The 23192-nt window shown below is 45.9% G+C and overlaps 1 protein-coding gene across 4 annotated transcripts in view; it reads left to right on the plus strand.

The window, feature by feature from the left end:
• Positions 1–229: 229 nt before the first annotated feature.
• SIN3A (SIN3 transcription regulator family member A) overlaps positions 230–23192 on the plus strand; it is a 36945-nt gene continuing 13982 nt past the window's right edge. For 3 of the 4 annotated variants that reach the window (XM_033167679.1, XM_033167680.1, XM_033167681.1), the window contains exons 1-11: positions 230–477; positions 1054–1230; positions 3716–3822; positions 13298–13592; positions 14170–14418; positions 14998–15150; positions 15616–15774; positions 17046–17129; positions 17863–17981; positions 18422–18632; positions 22553–22669. In XM_033167679.1, coding sequence (XP_033023570.1) covers positions 289–477; positions 1054–1230; positions 3716–3822; positions 13298–13592; positions 14170–14418; positions 14998–15150; positions 15616–15774; positions 17046–17129; positions 17863–17981; positions 18422–18632; positions 22553–22669 — 1860 coding nt within the window. In that variant the 5' untranslated portion in view covers positions 230–288. Of the gene's footprint in view, positions 478–1053; positions 1231–3715; positions 3823–13297; positions 13593–14169; positions 14419–14997; positions 15151–15615; positions 15775–17045; positions 17130–17862; positions 17982–18421; positions 18633–22552; positions 22670–23192 lie in introns of those variants that run through there. The other variant, XM_033167682.1, reaches the window with a different exon arrangement.

The following is a 23192-nucleotide window of genomic DNA, read 5'->3' on the forward strand; positions in this document are numbered from 1 at the left end:
AGCTGTTTTGGGACTACAATTCCCACCAACCCTGACCCCACTGGTCTTGCTTGTGAGGGATGATGAGAGTTGTAGTCCAAAAACAGCTGAGACCCAAGTTTGGGAAACACTACTCTAAATTCCTACAAAGAGCAGCCTTTGTTTAAATTGATAACTAGAATCTTTGTTGCTTTGTCTCCTTGATTTTGAAATACAATTTTTACTGTTAAAGTTGACAGTTCATTGCCTCTATTTGTCCATTCCTCTTTCTAACAGGTTGTGTAGTGCTTTCCTGAGCATGAATTCAGAATGAAGCGGCGATTGGATGAACAGGAGTCACCTGTGTACGCGTCACAGCAGAGACGTATCGCCAGCAACACAGAACCATTCCAACACCAGCATCGTGTTCTTGCTCCAGCACCTCCTGTATATGAATCTGTTTCGGAGACCATGCAATCTGCTACTGGGATACAGTATTCTGTAACGCCCAGCTACCAGGTAGAATTGCTCTCATGTTTTTTAAGCTTATGTCCTCTGAGGAAGTTCATCAATCTTCATTGCTCTGTGGGCAAACAATAACATAACAATAAAGAGCATGTTTTCTCTCTCCCCACCCCGCCCCCGGTGTGTGAGACTCAAGCCTCTTTGCGCTTAGAAGTAGATACAGTCTTGAGGCCCATCATTTAACAGTGCAATCCTCAGCATGTTTGTTTGGAAGTAAATCTCATGGTCAAGCTGGTACTGTCAGTAATGGGGATGGGTGTATCAGTTTAAATAGGTGACAGGGTTCTAGCCGTGCTCTTCCTGTGCCCGGCACAGGGATGCAGCATTGTTGTTCAGACATGTCACTCCAGGCCAGGCTTAGCTTTCTCAAAGGAGCACTTGAAAGCGAAGCTCTAGGCTGGACAACCAAAGATGCTTCAGCATATGAGTTCATTTTTACCACAGATGTTGTTTTGATGGAAGTTACTTGGAGTCATCATTCCCAGGTAACCTCCAGAGCAATTGTTTGGAGATGCCCATTCTGGCATAAGGCTTAATCTTAGTGACTTGTCTTTATTCTCTCCTTCCCAGATGTCCACTGTGCCACAGAGCTCCAGCAGTCATGGGCCCACTCTCGCAACTGCCCATAGTGGGCATCACCATCCCAACCCACCCCAGCCTCATGGCAGCCAAGTGGTGCAGAGTCATGCTCACCCAACTCCCCCTGCAGCACCAGTGCAGGGGCAGCAACAGTTCCAGAGGCTGAAGGTAAGGTTTGAGGTAGATTGACTTGGTTTCATTTAACCTTTCTTCAGAGAAGCACAGACTGTTATGCTGTTAGCTCAAGTGGATATCCACTTACTTGGTTGCAAGTTGCTTTGGGTTGCCATGGGCGTGATAAAGCGATTAACAAATTGAATAAATATATAAAATAATGTGTTGTATGGCTGTGGGCTTTTAGAACTTTTAGGTCAGGGGTCAGCAGACTTTTTCAGCAGGGGGCCGGTCCACTGTCCCTCAGACCTTGTGGGGGGGCGGACTATATTTTTTTTGGGGGGGGATGAACGAATTCCTATGCCCCACAAATAACTCAGAGATGCATTTTAAATAAAAGCACACATTCTACTCATGTAAAAACACCAGGCAGGCCCCACAAATAACCCAGAGATGCATTTTAAATAAAAGGGCACATTCTACTCATGTAAAAACGCTGATTCCCGGAATGTCCGTGGGCCGGATTTAGAAGGCGATTGGGCCAGATCCGGCCCCTGGGCCTTAGTTTGCCTATCCCTCTACTAGACGAAATGTTTTCTGGTACATTGTCTTCAGTAGCAGCCAGGCTACTGTATGAGTCTTTGCTAGCAGGTTTTGGAATAACTAGTTAAGGTTTGTTTTTGTGCCTTGCTGCAAACCTGACCAGATAAGCTATACTACTGTACATTGAGGAATAGCAGAAATAAGATACTGTACATACCCTGTTTTTTCAATAGTTTAGTTACACTGATGAACTGTACTGTACGGTTTTCTCTCTTCTTCTTACATTGCTGTTTATCATAACTGCATGGATCTCATATCTTGGCTGTTAAAAGGTTTATTTCCCACTGCCACCCCTACATAAAGGTCAGCAACAGCAGGAGGAGGCAGAAGTCAAACAGCATTTAGGTCAGTGATGGAAGGCCTGTGCACCCCCTCCCCAAGTTCTTGTTGGACTCTGGTTCACATCAGCCTCAGTTACCACACCAATGGTCAGGCATAATGGGAGTTGTATGTCAGAAACAATTGGATGGCCACAGGTTTCCAATCTTTTGGTTAAGGCCACTTGCTGCCCCACTAAAATTTTGTGCAGGCCTAGGACGTTTTGATTTCTTGCCTGTTCACCTGGACAAATTATTGCATTTATATACCACCTTTTTCTTTCAACAAACTAAGGGTGGTGTACATGGTTTTCTGCCTCCCTATTTCACCCTCACAACAAACCTGTGAGGTATGTTAGGTTAGGAGATGGTGTTGGGCCCAAGGTCTCCCATGGAGCTTCATGGTTGTCTTCCTTGGCCAAGGGATGTGTGAACTTTGATAGCCTCTGATCATCTCTTCTATAGGTTGTTTTGTTACTAGTATTCAATACTAGTCCTACTCAAAGTAAACCCTCTGAAATTAATGAACTTAGACAGTCCTTTTCATTAACTTTTACTCTGAGTAAGGCTTACTTTACATACATCCCATTTCTTATATGTATGTAAATATCTATTTTGGGGGGGTGTTTCTTTGTCCTGTACTTGTTTTCTGCTGCAGCATGTGCTGTTGCCACTGTCAGGCGCAGTGAGTATTACTTTGTGAATATCTCTGATATAGCACTTGGCTGGGGCCAAGAAATGGCTGGGGGGGGGGGAGAAGCCCCGAGGTGTGTTTCTCCATTTTTTAAAAGGAATTTGCCAACCAGCAATTGTGCCTTGGTTGTTGAACAAAAAAGTAAACAAAAGTTTCCATCATTGAACTCAGGAAAACTGTTACGTAGCCAACTATAAGTCTGAGGAAAGAGCACATGCATAGCCCAGCTGTTGCAGAAAACCCCCCATTAAAAAACAGGTTTTCAGTCAGGCTGAAATATTGCTTAAATAACCAGCCTGAAGAGTGGCTGTGGTACAGTGTATTGTTTTTCTGCACAGCACCCTGTTTATGAAGGGTTTGCCATTTCAGGCTTGTCCACTAGACATTTATTTTAAAAGCCTGCTTGGAAGCCCTGGGTCCCCCACTGTTCTGGGTCTGTGGAAACAGGCACTCTAACCCAACCCTTTGTAATGTGTAAATTTCCCGGAAAGCAGCAGCAACACCCATCACAACGTAAAACAAGAAAGTAGTGTCAAGTCCCTTACTGTGCCCCTCCTTTGGAGCTTTGCTTTGGGCTGTAGTAGCACTATTGACTTCTTGAGAGGACTGTTGTGTTGCATGACAAGAGATGTGAAGCTCCAGAAAGCCCCCACCCCTGAAAAAAATAGTAGAAATGAGGGACACACTATTCTCCTCCACTCTGCCCAGTTCCCCAGTTTTCCCCAGGCCTTTATATCTCTTATGTACGTCTGGGCTTCACAGAAGAGAGAGCTATACGCAGTGCAGAATTGCTTTCTGGTGGAAGAATAAGTTTTGCTTAACTGCTTCTTTGTATCTCAGGGGTTTCATTGTGTGTGCATGTGCAAGAATGGAGATAAAATGGTGACAGAAAGACATGTTCCTAACTTGCTTATTTTGGTCCTAGGTGGAAGATGCCCTCTCCTACCTTGACCAAGTGAAGCTGCAATTTGGCAGCCAGCCTCAAGTCTACAACGACTTCTTGGACATCATGAAGGAGTTTAAATCTCAAAGGTGTGAACATGCCATGTGCTTTATTTTAACAGATGCTTCTTTGGGCCATGTAGTATTTCACTAGTAAGGTCAAAATCAAATACCTGACAATATCACATATTTGAATCTTTTCCTTTGTCTGCCCTAAATTCACCAAAGTCCTATCTTGCCTGCTGTTTCTTTATATTGTGCTTGTTTTCATAATTCTACTCACAGCCCAACTTCATTTTTAGCCCCATATCTGGTTTAAACCCCTCATGCCTAACACCCCCATCTATAGCTGGCCTAAAAAAGCAAAGTGTGTTCTTAAGCATGCCTTGTCCAAGGTCCAAATCATAGCCTGGATGGGCTTGATATGGCAAAGTTGCTGAAACTAGTGGGCCTGAGCATGCTTAGTGCCTTGATAGGAGGCTGTCTGAGTACATAGGAAGAGAATCAATAGCAGCCATAGGAAAACACAAGTAAAATGTGAAAAGGTGGGAGACTTCCGGTGTGAGCGCCATTCCAAGCAGTCGGGAGCTACGGGCTCTGTTAAACCGCGGGAAGAGCGTAAAAGGGAGGCTTGAGCGAGCGAGGCTCCGGTACAGCGCTGAAGAAGCCATCTCTAACCGAAGACACGAAGTAGCGGGTACTGCCAGATTTTGAGCGCTCCGCTTTTCCTCAATCTGGATCCAAAACAAGGACTCTGTAAGTACGGAGCTTAATTCGAACCTAAAGTGTTGAAATTTGGCTTACAGAGAGAGATTTAAAATGAGGAAGTCCATCTCTCTCCGACAGTGGCAAGATCAAAGTAATGTCAATGAAGCGGAAGCCGCTTAAGACTTGCTTTAAAGTTTAATGCTGATTTTGTATGCTTTAGAAAACCCTGTTTGGGGGGAAGATTGAGAGCTTGATTTTTCTTCTTGTGGATTACAAATTAAAAGGAAAGATACCATTAACCCTCTGGCCAAGGAGTCTGGGTCAGACAGGGAATGGCGGATTTGGACTGGATTGCGTAGCTGGAAAAATACTGAGACCCCATCACTTCCTGCCTACTCAATTCCCACGGTGTCCTTGAAGTTTAAAAATGCTAGACTCAACAATGACACCACTCCAGCAAAGACTATTGTTTGAACTTCAACTACTTCAGCAGAAAGTTATGGACAAGTTTACCCAGATTGGAACTACTTTGGAGAATTGTTTTATATACCCACTTGATGGAAAGGATGTTGATCCAGTGGAATTTTTTGAAGAGGAGGGTACACAAGTTGGAAAACAAGAAAGGCTTCCCAGGTGTGAGAGGCGGGAAGTCCATAGTTTGGACAGTATACTGAATCCCAGGGGTGGCAGCCCAGGGGTTCGAGAACAACAACCATGGAAAATGCAATACGGAGTTGAGAGTGGAGGAAAGACACTTTTTGACAAAGTTTTTGCAACTACTTATCAAGAAGAATGCTACATTCTGGAGGAGAGGAAGCTACAACAAGGAATACTAAGTTTAAAATTGAATATGAAGGAAATAACAGAAGAAAAAGAAGTAAAACTGAATTTGAAGGAAATAATATAAGAAGAAGAAACTGGACTGGGGGAACTTTGGGGGGAGACCTGTGGGGGATGGGAAAGGTAATGGGAAGAGTGATGATGGACAGGAGGGGGGAGGGGTAAAGTATGATTAATGGGGATATTATAAAGGCTGACCACGGTACTCCGAAACCAGAGGGAAAACGGACTATGAGAATGGAAGAAACATTTAGGTATATGTTAAGATGTGTATATATATATATATATATATATATATATATATGTAATTGGAATCAGATGAAATATAGGCTACAGCTTAATAAAGTTAAGTGAAGAGAGGATAAAAGAAGTTGAGATGTGGACTTGATGTTTTATTTGATAAGAATAAGATTTAAGATATGTTGATTATAATTGTAAGATTAGACAAGAAAGTAGATTAGAAAGAAGATTAGAAATGAACGCAAAAGAGAGGATGTGAGGAAGTCCCAAGTTTAGGATTATACAGAAGATAAGGATGAGTAAATAAGTGTTTTGTCTCTGTGTATCTTGTGTAGTTTTTGTAGTGTATTTGTATTTTGTGTATTTTTATTATTAAAATCCAATAAATTCTTATTTTAAAAAATGTGAAAAGGTGGCTGCATCACTAGATATGGTTCTCAATGTATTTTGAGAAAACTCCTCTTTAAGGGAGAGGTTTTTATGCTTCTTAAATGCAAAGTACTTGAACAAATTAGGATGTGCTCAGGTGTGCTGAGTCAGAAAATTTGCTGTAAGGAGATTTAAGCATAAATCATATCCTGAATGAAAAAATAAAATTTAAAAATCTTTGAAACCCATTGGGAACCATGTCCACGTCTGCAGCTGCCTTTTTTGGTTTTGAAGACTCACTTGGAACCTGTCTCATCGACTTCCACTGTGGAAGAAATGCACATAACAAAATTAAGAAGTCCACGATGCAGGTTTTGCTTTCTGATGTTGCACTTGAAAAAGAAAAAAAAAATGAATTTTTATTAGATTTTTTAAATATATCCTGTCAGGGAACTGTTCCCGATGCAGCGCAAGGTGGTGGAAGGGCTCTCCGGATGCTACAGAGAGCCCCAGTCCCACCTTGCCAGCAGCACCTCCTCTGGTAGCAAAGAGAGCGGTGAGACGTCCAGCGAGAGAAGGGGCAGAGTTCACAGGGGAAAGGAGGGAGTAGAGGCTCTGGGGATGCAAGAGAGACCCAGCACTCCCCCAGTCTCGAGGGCGATGCGGGGGAATGCAATTTCCGTCGCCCCAAAGACGTCGTGGGCTGAAAAGAAAGGATGGAAGACGGGGTTTTCGTATACCGAAACTCTTTCGTTGGGGTCAGAACCGGAAGGGGCTATTCCCAGATTCTGACACCACTTGATACAGACATGAACTTTTTAGCTCTGCACTGTATATAGTTTGCACAATAAGAAGAAGAAGAAGAGTTTGGATTTGATATCCCGCTTTATCACTACCCGAAGGAGTCTCAAAGCGGCTAACATTCTCCTTTCCCTTCCTTCCCCACAACAAACACTCTGTGAGGTGAGTGAGGCTGAGAGACTTCAAAGAAGTGTGACTAGCCCAAGGTCACCCAGCAGCTGCATGTGGAGCAGCGGAGACGCGAACCTGGTTCCCCAGATTACGAGTCTACCACACTTAACCACTAAACCACACTGGTGTGGTGTAGGAAACAGCGGAGTTCTGGCTGCTTACCCTGCTGCTTGCTCATGAGCAACTAACTGAGAACCTTGAATATCCAAAGAAAAATAAAGCAAACAGGAGTTGCCAAAGTATCTGTAAGGACGTTCAGTGGCTGTTCATGAGTGAAGCCAAGACACAGGAACTTCTAAACTAAGTTCTTTATTGTGCTCAAAATATGTACAGTGAGAGCAAAAAGAAACACTTCCATCCCTGACTAAACAGATCCCAGGAATAACTACTTCCTGTTCCTTGCCCAGCAAAACCAGCGTGGGATCCGATGTCCCTTCTCTGCTTCTGGGTGTGGGAATCTGACCTTCCCCCCCAGCTTTCCCCCCGGCCATAAGGCTGCTTCATCCCCTCGCCTCTACCCCTACTTCCTGTTTCTGCTGGCCTCTCACCACTTGAGGAATGCAGGGGGGAGGAGGAGGAGGAGGAGGCATTTTCGCTTTGAGAACTCTCCCCGCTGGAATATAATTTAGGAGGATCTCGGTAATTATAATGTTTGCTTTCTCCAGCAGCGCTGAGGGGGGGTTCCTGACATCCACCCCCCTCAAAGTCCCTCCTCCTCCCCCGAGGCTCTGGGCTTCACCTGCTGTACTCCCCCCTCGTTTCCCTCTGTTAGTTCGCCCCCCTCCCCCCTGAGGGGCGATACCGGAAAACCCCTAAAATCTTCCTCCTCGTCTTCCGTGGAGTCGAAGATGTCTTGGAAACCCATGGGTAGCCCGACCTCCACCTCATTACCTTCAGGGACCTCATCTTCCCACTCTGACTCCCTTTCTGTGTCGTCCCGCTCCCCACCAGACCGGAAACCCCAAAACTCTTCCTCACTGTCATCCGTGGGAGCAAAGACCTCCTCCCACGGGCCCCTCGCCGGCTTGGGCTTATGTGGAAACAAGGCATGGAACTCATGCACTAGATATTCCTCCGAGATGGTGCCTGCTGGTACCCATGCGTTCTCGGACTCTGGCTCCCCTTCCCATGCCACCAGATACTCCAGCTCACCTCCCTTCCACCTGGAATCCAGGATCTCCGTAACCTCATTGTAGGAATCCTCCTCTTCTAACACCGGGGTTGGTACCTCCTCCCTGGCCTCCCTATGAAACCGGCTCCCTTCCCTATACTTGGACAAGAGGGCACGATGAAACACGGGATGAATCCGCATACTTTCCGGCAGCCTCAAGCGAAAGGTGACTGGATTAACCTGTTGGGTTACCTCAAACGGCCCCAACCTTCGGTGCACCAACCTCTTACACCCCCCCTTGATGGGCAATCCCTGTGACAAGAGCCACACCTGGTCTCCTACCTGAATGCTTTCCCCTTCCCTCCTGTGCCTATCCGCATCCCTCTTGTAGGTTTCCTTGGCCCTCTCCAGCGTTTCAACTAGCTGCTGATGCACCCTCACCATTTCCCCAGCCAGCTCCTGCGCCGCCGGTATCTCCAGGACCTCCTCGTCCCTGCTCGGAAAAGCTCGAGGATGCCGCCCATAGTTGGCCATAAAAGGGCTCATCCCTGCGGTGACATGCTCTGCGTTGTTGTACGCAAACTCTGCTAGTGGCAACTTGTCCACCCAATCGTTCTGTCTCTGGTTCACGTAACAACGCAGATACTGCTGCAACACCCCATTGGCCCTCTCCGCCTGGCCATTGGTCTGAGGATGCCTGGCCGAGGACAGAGCCACCTCCACCTGCAGCAAGTCCATGAGCTTGTGCCAAAACCTAGAGGTGAATTGCCGTCCACGGTCCGAAACAATCCTCGACGGCAGGCCGTGCAGTCGGAACACGTGCTTGAGAAACAGCTTGGCCGTTTCTTCTGCCGACACTGCCCTCGGGCAAGCTATGAAGTGACACATTTTGGTGAACAAGTCCACCACTACCAACACCGCCGTCTGCCCCTGGGACCTTGGCAAGTCGGTGATGAAATCCACCGAAACTACCTCCCAAGGCCTCCTGGGCGTGGGCAGCGGTTCCAACAGCCCCGCTGGTGCCACTCTCTCCCCCTTGGCCCGTTGACACATTTCACACCCCTGCACATACTCCTTTACATCCTCCCTCACCCCTGGCCACCAAAAGTCCCTGGTTACCAGGTCCAACGTCTTTCGCTGACCAAAGTGACCCGCTGTGGGGGTGTCGTGCAGCTGCTTGAGTATCTTGGCCCGCAACCCCCCATCTGGAACGTACACTGCCCCCTTGTGGAAAAGCAGCCCCTCCCCTTCAGCAAAGTCTCCCTCTGGGCCGCCCTCCTTAAGCTTCTGCAGCTGCTTGCGGGCGAACTCATCGTCCTTGGTCAATCTGGCAATTTCCCCCTTAAGGTCCAAGATCCCCCCGCAAGCCCACTGCTGCTGACTGAAGACATGTCTCGGTTCCGGGGCTCCTTCGTCAGCCAAGTACTCGGGCTTCCTGGACAAGGCATCCGCCCTGATATTCTGCTCTCCCGGGACGTACTGGATCTTAAAATGGAAACCGGCAAAAAACTCTGCCCATCTGATCTGCCGCTGGTTGAGCACCCTAGCCGTGCGCCAGTACTCCAAGTTTTTGTGGTCTGTGCAGACCTGTATCTGGTGCGTGGCCCCTACCAGAAAGTGCCTCCACTGTTTGAAGGCCGCATAAATAGCAAGCAGCTCCTTGTCCCACACTGTGTAATTGCGCTCAGACTTGTTCAGCTTTCTCGAGAAGAAAGCGCACGGTCTCCAATCACCGGCCTTGTCTTGCTGCAAAAGCACGGCACCAATTGTGCGGTCTGAGGCATCTGTTTCCACCCTAAGTGGAGCGTGCGTGTTCACGTGCACCAGCTGCTCCTCCGACGCAAACACCCTCTTCAAACGCTCAAACGCCTTTTGGGCTGCCTCCGACCAGACGAACTTCTTCTTGCCACTCAAACAGTCCGTTATGGGCCCCGCCACCTTGGCAAAGTTGGGAATGAACTTGCGGTAGAAATTGCTGAACCCAAGGAACCGCTGCACATCCTTCTTGTTCCTAGGGCTCTTCCACTCCAGCACCGCCTTCACCTTCTCGCCGTCCATGGCCAACCCCTTGTCGGTTAAACGATAACCCAGGAAGTCCACTTCTCTGGTGTGAAACTGGCATTTCTCGAGCTTGACGTACAGCCTATGCTCCCGCAGCTTCTCCAACACCGCCCTGACGTGACGCACGTGCTCCTCCTCGTTCCTCGAGTAGATCAGGACGTCGTCCAAATAGCAAACACAGTTCCTGTAGAGGAGAGGACCCAGCACGTGATGCATGAAGGCCTGGAAGCAGGGGCTTCCCGCTTGCAAACCGAAGGGCATAACTAAATACTCATAACTGCCCAGGGGGGTAAACATGGTCGTCTTCCATTCGTCCCCCTCTCTCACTCGGATCAAGTTGTAGGCCCCCCGTAAGTCCAACTTGGTGAAAATCTTGCCCTCGCGCACCCTCGTCAGCAGGTCGTCAATCCGCGGCATGGGAAACGTCACGGGCTGCGTCATGGAGTTGACCCGCCTGAAATCCATGACCAGGCGTCGCTGGGAGGAGTCCTTCTTGTCCATGAAGAACACGGGACTTCCTCCGACCGCCCGGGACTCCCGTATGAATCCTCGTCTCAGGTTCTTGTCAATGAACTCCTTGAGCTCATCCATCTCCTGATCCGACATGGCATAGAGCTTCCCCGTGGGCAACCTTGCTCCTGGCACCAGGTTGATCTGGCAGTCGTAAGGCCTGTGGGGTGGTAGCCGATCAGCCTCCTTCTCACTGAACACCTCCGCGAATTCTGCGTAGATTTCAGGCAGTACTCCACCCTCACACATCTGGACCGCTGCTGCCAACACCTTGCCGTTGTAGTCACCCCTCCTTTCTCCAGCCAGGCCGCCTTGTTTCCCTGTGGTTCCGCCTTCTCCCCCTCAGGCTGAACGGTTCCTGCCATGCCCTGCCACCCCCTCCTCTGCGGGCATGATCTCACAAAATGCCCAGTTTGGGAGCAGACATAGCATTTGAGACCAGTCCGAGGGGCCCTGCCTTCAGCCTTGCGCCCAGCTCCAGGCCCCTGGGACGGCTTCACAGGCGCCCCCCCCAATCTCCATCGGCTCTGGCTGCTGTACTCTGGGCGCATGGCCAACACTGCCTGGAATACGGTTGCTTAAGAAACGCTCCGCCCTGTGCGATCCCTTCAAACGCGCCCTCTCCTCCAGCCTCACGCCCACGGAGAGAGCGCTCCGCATCAGTTCATTCATGTCCTTCGGCTTAGGACAACGCGCCAACTCGTCCTTCACTTCCTCATTGAGCCCCGCTTCAAACAAGGCTTGGCTCTGTTCGGATGATAAGTCCCAATGCAAGGTATGGCAGAGCATTGAGAATTTTGACCAATAAGCTCTCACGGTCATGGCTCCCTGCTTGAGCGCTAGCAGCTCCTGCCTGGCCACATCTTTCTCGACCGAAGATGTGAACATCGCATCCATAGCATCAAAAAACTGCGTAAGGTCCTGCAGAGCAGCATCCTCTGATGCAATTAAAGGCCTGATCCATGCCCTGGCCTCCGCCTCCAGATGAGTAATCACAAATGCAACTTTCTCCCTGTCATTGGTGAACTCAGCCTCCTGCAGCTTCAGGGCATACTTTATCTCAGTCTTAAAATCCAAGTAATTCCCGGGGTCCCCACCAAACTTGCTCACCAGCGCCCCCAACTTACGGCCAACAGGTGCCTTCTGCCCCCCCGGCTCAGCTGCCTATGTTCCTCCAGACGCGCGCTGAGCCTCTCGGCATGGGTCTGTAGCTCACCATTCCTCTGCTGGAGCGCTGCCAGTTGGTTCTCCCTCTCTTCCAGTCGGGCGTTAACCTTCACTGCATAGGCTTCCAAATCCCCCACTCGTTTCTGCAATGCTGCAATCTGCTGAGCCGCCTCTGCCATCCCCTGCTCGTCCGTGCTCATCTTCTCCCGGTAGCAGCCAAAAGATAAGAGGCAAAGGGGGGGGGAACCTCTCACAAACAGCCAGCAGAGATTCCTGGGATGCTGTAAGGACGTTCAGTGGCTGTTCATGAGTGAAGCCAAGACACAGGAACTTCTAAACTAAGTTCTTTATTGTGCTCAAAATATGTACAGTGAGAGCAAAAAGAAACACTTCCATCCCTGACTAAACAGATCCCAGGAATAACTACTTCCTGTTCCTTGCCCAGCAAAACCAGCGTGGGATCCGATGTGCACCCCTCCCTTCTCTGCTTCTGGGCATGGGAATCTGACCTTCCCCCCAGCTTTCCCCCCGGCCATAAGGCTGCTTCATCCCCTCGCCTCTACCCCTCCTTCCTGTTTCTGCTGGCCTCTCACCACTTGAGGAATGCAGGGGGGAGGAGGAGGAGGAGGAGGCATTTTCGCTTTGAGAACTCTCCCCGCTGGAATATAATTTAGGAGGATCTCGGTAATTATAATGCTCTTTCGCTTTCTCCAGCAGCGCTGAGGGGGGGTTCCTGACAGTATCAAAATAAAAAGGAAATGATAAATACTACAACAGCCACTTGTCATTGCAGATTTGATACTTGTATAAAGATTGTTTCTTGGGGAAAGATATAGGTGCTTTTGGGGGGGCAGAAAAAGAAAACACAATCCCTGAGAACTCTTCTTTCTCACCCCCGCCCCCAAGAGATTTAGAATCTTGAGTTTTAGCAATAGATCATCAGACAAACTTGTCTTGTCGCAGCTTTTTGCTTAATGTGAAATGCCCATGCCTATATATTTTCTTTATTTATATTAAATATTTATTATCTGCCTTTCATTAAAAAAATCCAAAGTGTGAATAAAATCAATTCATATAACAAATAAATTCAATTTGTAACCAGAAAATAAGCATTAAAAATAAATTCTTAAAAAACTAAAAACAGAACAAACAATTCCAAAACCCATCTACAATCTAAATGCCTGGACAAATAGGACAGTCTTCATCAGGTTCTGACAGCTTTTGATGTCATGCCAGGTGGGCCTCCTGATGAAGGGCATTCCACAGTTGAGGTGCCACCATAGGTAAGGCCCTTTGCTTTATAGTAGCATGCCATATTTCTGCTGAAGAGAGGGTACTTGAAGCAGAACCATTCCATAAGTTCTTCAGGCGTGGGCAGGCTGGCATGGAAAGAGGTGCTTGTTCAAGAATTTGGGCACTTTTATTTCCCCAAGCAGCATGTTGGCAGCTTGCCTGCCTTATTTTCTGCTAGTAGCCATAATAGGGTGTGTGTGTGTTAACAACATTCTCTAAATGCATGTCTGAAATGTGTCAAATCCACAGAGGAGACCTGATCTCCCTCTTCCTCTTTGTCTTTTGATTTCACAGCATTGATACTCCAGGAGTGATTAGCCGGGTGTCTCAGCTGTTCAAAGGCCATCCTGATTTGATCATGGGTTTCAACACTTTCTTGCCACCTGGCTACAAAATTGAAGTGCAGACTAACGACATGGTGAATGTAACGACACCAGGGCAGGTTCATCAGATCCCGACCCACGGCCTCCAGCCCCAGCCTCAGCCCCAGCCCCAGCCCCAGCATCAGCATCAGTCTCAGCCATCAGCACAGTCTGCCCCAGCCCCAGCACAGCCAGCACCACAGCCAACACCTGCCAAGATCAGCAAGGTAACTGCAAGATGAAACAGGTAGTCTCTAGCTTAGAAGTAGGGACACCTGTGGTTTCTGGACAGAGAAGGCCCTCTCAAGGGACAAAGTGAGGTTGATTTGGGGTTTTGTCAAGGAGGTATGTTGCCAAAGTGGAGAGTCAAAGACAGATAGCTGACCTATGGGGCACAATCCACCAACACATTCTGTGCAAGCCTCACTGCACATGAGCACAATATCTGTTTGGAATTTCCTTCTTCAGGCACAAAAATTTCTGGGCCAACCAAGCTTTTGCAGCTCTGCTTTGTTAGCATACCATAGTTGGTGTTGTAAATTATCTGGCTAGGTGGATTCACAAGGGAATAGGACTGCCTTTGGGAAAGGAGTTGAAGTGGATGAGCTTCTGGTTCCTTTCATCTCTATATTGCTGCACAATTATTCTGGGCAAGGTCTGTATCATCCTGAGGTAATAATAAGTTTTGCTGTTTGTTTTGCTTTGAGCACAGTCAAGCAGCACTCTGGAGGGCTCACTAAGGGCTCACTCAATAGGTGGCTGTTCAGGAACCACTGTAACCCAGTGTCTGCTTTACTTTCCCAGCCATCCCAGCTACAGACACATACACCAACCAGCCAGCAGACTCCCCCAATCCCCTATGCATCCCCTCGCTCTCCACCAGTCCAGCCCCATGCACCTGTGACAATCTCTCTTGGATCCACACCATCCCTCCAGAATAACCAGCCGGTTGAGTTTAATCATGCCATCAACTACGTCAATAAGATCAAGAATCGTTTCCAGGGACAGCCAGACATTTACAAGGCTTTCTTGGAGATCCTCCATACCTATCAGGTGAGTGGGCAACTGCACAAGTCTTAATGACACCTTTTTCCTGTTCAATATTCACTTTTATATAGAAGGAAAGAGTGGCTTGTCAAGCAAAGAAGGAAAAGATGATTACTGGGTGCAGTGCTATTTTTCTAGAAAAAGAGGTACCAGAACTCACCCTGAACACCTCCCTTGTTCTCTTATAATGGCAATGGCACCCACCTGAGAGGTGCCAGAACTCAGTTCCGGCAAGTTCTGCCTTAAAAAAGCCCTGACTGGGTGAAGCATAACAAATAGTAAATCCTCAGCCAGTTGACACTAGCTCAGTTTTGCTTCAAACCTACCTGCTGTAGTAATAGAAAGTTCCAGGAAATTTTCTCCAGAGATATTGTTTAAAAGCCATCATTAATGGAGATGAGTCATACAAAGGGTGCAACATTTGTAGAACAGCCAGATGTGCCTCTCAAGTGTCTGGTCCTCCGTGGAATCCTTCCATCTGAGCTCTCATGCTAGGTGTTGTGGATTTTCTTTAAAGAACCAGGAGAACGAAACTGGTTAGAACAGCTGCTCTGAGCTCTTCCTTTCTCTTCCATGTCATGACAGAAAGAGCAGCGGAATGCTAAGGAAGCAGGAGGCAACTACACACCGGCACTGACTGAGCAGGAGGTCTATGCCCAGGTGGCCCGTCTTTTCAAGAACCAGGAAGATCTGCTCTCGGAGTTTGGGCAGTTCCTGCCAGATGCAAACAGCTCTGTGGTGAGTTTGCTGCTAATGTTACTTACAGGGCACCTTGAAGGAGAGCATTGCTTATCCTGTTCTGCTTACTTGTTATGGCACAGTGTAGCTTGCGAGGTACTAGGATATGGATTAATTTAATGAGGTGGGGATATATAATTATAATAATTAAATAAATAAAATGGATTGGACTTCAGAGCAAGAGTTCCTAATTTGGGTTTGTATTGTCTTATGATTCCCTTTAGAGGATCACTGGCAAAGAGCCAATTTTCTTAGTTTTCTTTCTGGAAAGGATATACTTTGGGTGATGTGAGTTGAGTCCTGTTCTCTATGCCCGCCCCCCCCCCCCCCAAGTTAACAAGGCCATTTTAATACCAAGTTCCTTGCACTCTAGAGTCCTTTGCCTCGGTGATTACAATGAAATACATTTGCCTGTATGGGATACTGGGATCAATAAATGTGTTTGTACATTGTTGTTTAAACAAGCTTTTAAGCAAGACAACTGCAGAGAAAGTGGAGTCTGTGAGAAATGACCATGGGGGCACAGTCAAGAAGCCCCAACTTAACAGCAAGCAGCAAAGACCTAATCAGAATGGCTGTCAGATCCGGCGGCATGCTGCAACTGGGACGACTCCTCCAGTGAAGGTGAGCATTGATCATCATCTTTATCAATAGGCTGATACCAGATACTGCAATGGTCTGTTGCAATGAAAGCAACAGAGTCCCTTGTGACCCTTAAATGCTGGATTGTGGCCTAAGCTTCTGTGGACTAGAGGCCACTTGATCGGATGTATGAAGGTGTTTCATTAGTTGGTAGATGCATATATTTATATTTGAAAACAGTAGGATTGGGGTGGAGGAGGAGACCATGAAGAAGGTCACAGAAGGTCTGCTGCATTTCTGCATAAAGCCCAAAGCAAGAACAGAGTGAGCTGTCAGTGGGACAGCAGTCCCTATGCTTAGTCGTAAGTTACAAATGGACTCATTTTAGCTGGAAAATCATTTGTTCATCAGAGCCCATCAGTGCTTTTGAATCATTGTCTTCCTAATATTTATTTATTACAATAACCTTTCAGGATGCAAATTCTTCTGAAGGGAATGGAGGGGCTGTGCTGCTCTAGGACAAGAAACACTTAAGCTGGGAGTTAACCTTGGTGAGAGTGAGGGAACAGCCAGTAAAGGTGTCCCATGGCACCTGGAAGCCCTTGTGTGAGGTCTGCAAGAAAAGGTTGAGGTCCTGGGTGAGGAGGAAGCAGGCATATAATCTGGGATGGGATGCTAGCAAATAAGTGTTTCTAGGCAAGGTTGTTCAACTCTTGTTGATCAATTAATTTGTTCTAAATGAAACAGTGTTTGTAATTCACCATTCAGAATTTAATATGGGGCAGTATCAACTGTTGCTTATTTTAATGCTTTGCCTTTCCAAGCTGATAATGAAAACCCAGGGAAGAGTTAGTAGTACAGTGGTGCCTCGCAAGACGAAATTAATTTGTTCCGCGAGTGCTATCGTATAGCGGAAATTTCGTCTTGCGAAGCACGGTCGGAGGAAGCGCGGCTTTATGAAAAAACGAAACAAACTGCAAAACGTTTTCGTTTTGCGAGTCGCGGCCATAGGAAACTTCGTCTTGTGAAGCACCCTTTCGCTAGCGAATGCCTTTCGTCTAGCGAGTTTTTCGTCTAGCGAGGCATTTGTCTAGCGAGGTACCACTGTACTGCTGACTGGTTTTCTTATATGTCTTCAGTAACCATTGTTTAACCCTGTCAAAACAACAGTAATGTATACCATTCTCCACTACTCTGGCTTCTCTGCAGCAGCTTAGCAAAACTAAAATATTTTGCAATAGGCATCAGCCCAAGTATTATCTTTCGACTCTGGTTTTTAAAACCCTTTTGTGGCTCATTCTCTCTTTCTGCAGAAGAAACCAAAGCTGCTCAGTTTGAAGGACCCTTCAGTGGTAGAAGCTGGAAAACACGGGACAGAATCTCTGTTCTTTGACAAGGTGAGGCTTTGGATGACATCTGCTGAAGCAGCCATTGGTTTTCAAACAGCCCTAGTGCTTACAGTACTTTTATTTGAGTCCTACTCCCAGATCAGTGTGCATTAGGAAAGCAGCCTTAAGCCTCCCAGATGTTACCAGTCTGTTAGTCTCAGCAACTAACATATGGGGGGGGGGCTTCTGACCCTCTCACACAACTTTTGCATCACTGCCCCTTTTCACTTCTTACCTGGCTGTGTATCTCTCTCCTGACTGAGGTGAGATCTCTGATTCTTAGATACCTTTTGAAGCCACTGTTTCAGAGACTAAATGACATTTTGAAAATTTGCAAAACCCCAGCAAATTTTGCCAAAAGTACACTTCTGTACAAAAGGAGCAGTGAACTAAGCGGTTTTGCATTATAATTTTCAGCAATGAAAACAATTGCAACTATTAAAAAGAGTTTCATGTGTAAAAACAATTTCAGTTGCAACTGAACAACATTTTCATTTGTCAGATACTAAGATTAACCAGCTTTTAAATAGCATAATAATAATCTACCAAAGTGGATTCAAGGCTTGTTTAAATTGAAGCATTAGCTCTTAAATCAGTAGAATTTTATATAGGTGCTTATTCCATTTATGAATTGTTTCCCATGTAGCATCCCAAAGAGATGATGTTGAGTACGGTGTCTTGACAGTGTTGTCATTCATTTTTCTCAACTATTTGCCAACCATATTTTTCCTTCTCCCACAAGGTTCGAAAAGCTCTGCGAAGCACAGAAGCATATGAGAATTTCCTCCGTTGCCTGGTCATTTTTAATCAGGAGGTGATATCTCGAGCTGAGCTTGTACAGTTAGTTTCTCCATTTTTGGGGTAAGTGAAATAAATTATACTTGACTGCATGATTCATTGCCAGCTGTTTGTATATTTGGGTGCTTGACAAAGGAGATGAATTTACTGGCTGCATTGAGCCAACTTGATTTGGAAAGTTGGGAATTAGCAGCAGTGAACATTGGGCTCACTTGCTCCCTCCCCTGCTTTCCTCCTTCCTCCAATTGCAAGGTGAAGAGATTAGATACTTCTGCTTCTAGTTGGTTGCAAACCATAGTTGTGGTGCTGAATCCACATAGCAAAATGTGGCATGCTTAAACCACAATTCCAAACAGGAATAAGTTATGGCAATGCAGTTTGTCCTTTTTTTGTGTCCTAAATGTGTAAATCGTTTAGACAAAAGACTTAGATAATCTTCCTGCAACCACTGAGTTCTATAATCTTTTCTCTTTCCTCTCCCATTCCCCCCCCCCTCCTTTTAGGAAATTCCCAGAGCTGTTCACTTGGTTTAAAAACTTTCTGGGCTACAAAGAGTCTGCACACATGGAGACTTTTCCTAAGGAACGGGCTACAGAAGGGATAGCAATGGAAATAGACTACGCTTCTTGTAAGAGACTTGGCTCTAGCTACAGAGCCTTGCCGAAGAGCTACCAGCAGCCCAAGTGCACTGGTCGGACTCCATTGTGTAAGGAGGTAAGGCAGCATTCTTCATATTGAAGTAAATGGATGCTAGTGGAAAATAGGAAGGTGCTGTGCATCAGCTTGGACTGTCTGGCAGCAGCTCTCTATTGCCTCAAGGAAAGATCTTTCCCATCATTTGCTGCTGCATAATAAATTGGAGGTGCCTGGGACATTCCTTTAAGCCATGTGTGTTACCGCTGGGCTGTCGTTCTTTCCTTGGATGAGGTTCAGAGGAAGAGCCTTGGAATGACAGTACCCTGAGACTTAAGTAGGCAGGAGGAAAATGGCATAGCTTTGGCCAAAGTGACTGAAGTCGTAAGCTTGCTTTCTTTTTGCAGAAATAACAGGAAAAGAAGAAACAGCAGCTGGCACCAACAATTAAAGTATTCTGTCAATCCTGACTTTAAATGTATAAATTAATATAGGCAGTCCATATATCTGAATAAATATCCAAATGAGATTATTATAAAATGTACATAATTTCTTTTACAATTAATTTCATTTTAATTTTCACAATTTTTTAACAGATTAACATCAAATTTTACACCAAATTTACTACACATTTTAAAAGTTGACTTCCCACCCTTCTTCCGTGGTGTTTGTATTCCCACTCATTCCTGCTGCAATTATACTTTAATCTATTCCACATTCTCTTCATTACAGATTTATCATTCATCTTCTGCTGCTCATATTTTAATCCTTCCTACAATTCCATTTAACTATGATATTTCCCAAATTGTCCAAATAAGGATCTCATTCTTCCACAAAAGATTTCTCATTAGATCTCTTCTTTTGCTGTCACCTTCCACATACCATTAGGCCAAATTAATCAAATTTATAAGGAAGCCAGCTGCTTACATGTTTGCTTCTGAGGCTTCTTGGCAATGGAGTCAGTAGAGATTTCCGTCCGTGCCTTGCCTCTCCTGCCTGTATCAGAGTCCTTTGACTCCGTCTAAGGCAGGGAGAGCCAGCAAACAGTGCTTGTGGCTAATCTTCGCTACCCTGGTGCCATCAGAGTGTTTGAGGGATGCATTTGCCTTTTCTGCCCCCTATATTCTCCATCCAAAGTCTCCCTGATCTTGGAGAGCAGCTCTCATGGTCACTATTCAACCTGATAGTCAGCTGTACATTATTTCAAGCATCCAGGATGTGAGCAGGCTCAAATGGGGAATATATTGTACACGCTCCCTGATACCAGGAGCTGTGAACCTGTGGCCCTCCAGGATTTGGATTGCAAGTCCCATCATGCTCTGAACTGGTGTCCTGCATACTAAGCAGTACATCATGCTAGCTCCCAAAAGTCTGGGGCAATGGGAGTTGTTAACCCACAAATAGCAACCCTCCCTGCCTTAAATAGTCTTCACTCTCTCAAAGGGTACTGTAGTGACAAATGCCTCAAGAGTTGCACCTCACAGTTGATAAATCATATGATGTCAAGGGTGTGTCTGAAATGGCATTATGGCAGGGGTCTCCATCTTGTCAAGAGCCTACGTGCACCTAGAAACTCATACTGGTAAGATGGTGCCCATTTTCAAGAGACCATGTACATTCCTGGTCAGTTGGAGAAGGGAAACACATAACCTGTGCGGTCTCCATTTTCTCATTTGAAAGAAAAGAAAAAAGCCCTTCCTCTCCAGAAAATAAAATGATGGTTGCAGCAGCCCTGTTTTGACTCTCACTGAGGTTGGGCCTCAACCAGCTTGGGAGTCCTGAGCCACTTGCCAAAAACATATCAACAAAAATAGATTGTTTTGTAAGGGGGGGTGGGTGCTGTTGTGCAGCAAACACTTGCCCTCAATCAAATCAATGTATATTTTTTAGTGGAAAAACGTGACAAATGGTGCAGCATTGATTCCCTCATGCATTTCCCTACCTGCAGTCTGAAGTGGTTACTGTACTAAGTCAGGGACATGGGTAGCGCTGTGGTCTAAAAACGACTGAGCCTCTTGGGCTTGCTAATTGGAATGTTGGTGGTTTGAATCCGCTTGACGGGATGAGCTCCCGTTGCTCTGTCCCAGCTTCTGCAAACCTAGCAGTTCAAAAGGACACCAGTGTAAGTAGATAAATAGGTACTGCTATGGTGGGAAGATAAATGGCGTTTCCGTGCACTCTGTCACTCGTCACAGTCCTCCGTGCGCCAGTAGCGGTTTAGTCATGCTGGTCACATGACCCGGAAAGCTGTGGACAAACACTGGCTCCCTCTGCCTGAAGCGAGATGAGCGCTGCACTCCATAGTTGAATTTGACTGGACTTCTACTGTCCAGAGGTCCTTTACCTTTATCTTACCTGTACTGAGTCCTTTTTTAAAAAAAATGTTTGACGTGGCCTATATTGAGGTTAGAAAGAATGGAAGAGTTGAGCATGAAGTCCAATAAAATGCATCATTATTGGGTTATTTTCTCTGGGTTGATATCTACATAGTGCTTGTAAGATAAGAAAAACATGTGGTGTCTCATTTTAGGCCTCCAAATCGGGAATTCTTTGCACTGCAAATTTGGTCAATGTTACGCAACTTAAACTGTATGCTCCTTTCTTCAAGTTGCAAAAAATAATTTCTGTGTGTATATTTCTTGTATGAGACCCTTTAAGTTGACCAGTGGAGTAAAACAAGTTTGTATTCTGGCCCTGTGCTTTTTTATTTCTATATCAATGACATGATCCTACATTTAACTTTGGTGGAAATCAAACATTCAGCATAACTTGAATTACTATCATTTCCACGAGCTAAATGAGATCATGACCATAGAAGGGACTGGTGCTACTGGACAGAATCTCAACGGGATTTTTAAAGTACCGGTAATCCTCAAAAGCTCCCAGGGGTTTCCACTCTTTAAAACGGAGCATTTTAGAGCCAGCTCCCTGTCTAAACTTTGGCCAGCTTCATTAGGATCTGCCTTTGCTGAGCTGTGTTTCCAAGGAATGCCCTCTGTTCTCCTGTGTTCCATACGCAGATAGATTTTGTATTTGTGGGCAACTGCAAGTGGAGGACATCCAGCATTATTTATTACAGTACCCACTATACTCAGAACCTAGGAGACCCTTTCTAAATCCCTTGGTCGTCCAGGAAAGCTGTCTCTCCCCAGCAGAGAGGGTTCTATGGCTGCTCAGGGATGCTAATGCTCCAGTGACTTATAACGTGGCCCTCTTTGTGCTGGTGGCAAGAAAGATCAGGAAGAAAAACCTGGACAAAATTGCAGTAAACTGTAAGGGAGATTCAGAGGCCTAAATAGGAAACTTGCAAGCTGTGTGACGTCCCCATTCTACATGAGCACCTGCATTTTATGATCTTGATGGTTCAGGCAGTGGCTCTGTTTTTATATATAGTTATATAGATACTTCTTTTTCCTGACAGTGTTGGTATGATTTTGTCATGGCCTTTGGCAAGTACAATAAAGCTTATTTTATTGTTGTGTGTCTACTGGTGTTACTTGAGTGGTTTCTACAGAACGTGCATAAAGTGCAGGCGTGGGCACACTTGGGTTTAAAGGCCTCTGCATATTATCTACACTTTGCATATTTACTCTGTGAAACACCAGTGTCAGTGCCATTACATCCATAGCAACTGTGCTCACCTCATAAAGTGTAGAGCCACTCTGAGGTACTGTCATGTGTGGATTGCAAAGTCTAGTCTTCTTAAAATCCAAGGCACATTATAATGTGTTAGGCAGAAATAGAAATGACTGATACTGTGGTCCTGCAGGTGGAGCTCAAGCGCTCCTATTCAGTTTTGCTCAAAGCATGATGGTTTCTAGTACTTTTAATCTTACAACTAAACTGACCAATGGATCAAAAATTCAGAAAATCTTTTGTTACTGCCCTTTCTTGTACATCTATGACAGTTCCCCAAAATCTGTCAGAATTTGCTTTATGTAGGAGCTGGAATTATCAGTATCTGGCTACTTTTAAGTGAGATTCTTCTCTCTCCTCCTAAGGTTTTGAATGACACCTGGGTCTCATTTCCATCCTGGTCTGAAGATTCCACGTTTGTGAGCTCCAAGAAGACTCAATATGAAGAGCACATCTACCGGTGTGAGGATGAACGATTTGAGGTAGCTATATCAGAGCTTAATGTCATGGGAAGCTTGGGATACTGTTAGGTTGACTTAATATCTGCTTTGATGAATGAATAGCTCTTGATAGCTTTGGTGTAAAGCACTAACCAAGAGTGTGGATTGTGAGAAGGAAAGCCACCAATTTGAACCTTGCTCCCACAGCAAACAGAGTAGGAGCCTAAAAAACTCACCTCTGCTTCTGTAACATATTACAGATATGGATGATAATACCAGCATGCCTTGCAAGGTTGCTTTAAGGATTGACTATGTTTGTGTATGTGAGGTGCTTTGAGCACTCAGCATTGTATAAATGCACAATAGTAATAGTATCATGGTGGTTTGCAATAGTCTTCCTATCTTACCCTCCCAGATATAATACTTGCCCAAACTTTGCTTGCTGCCATGTGCATCTCCTGAAAGTGAGTAGCTGCAGGCTCATAGGTTTGATGTTTTGCTTCACATAGAAATTAAATTACCTATTACAATAGCACCCTCCACCCACCAAAAAATTAGATTTAAA

Source organism: Lacerta agilis, chromosome 13 (assembly GCF_009819535.1).
Source record: "Lacerta agilis isolate rLacAgi1 chromosome 13, rLacAgi1.pri, whole genome shotgun sequence".
NCBI classification, from domain to species: Eukaryota; Metazoa; Chordata; class Lepidosauria; order Squamata; family Lacertidae; genus Lacerta; species Lacerta agilis.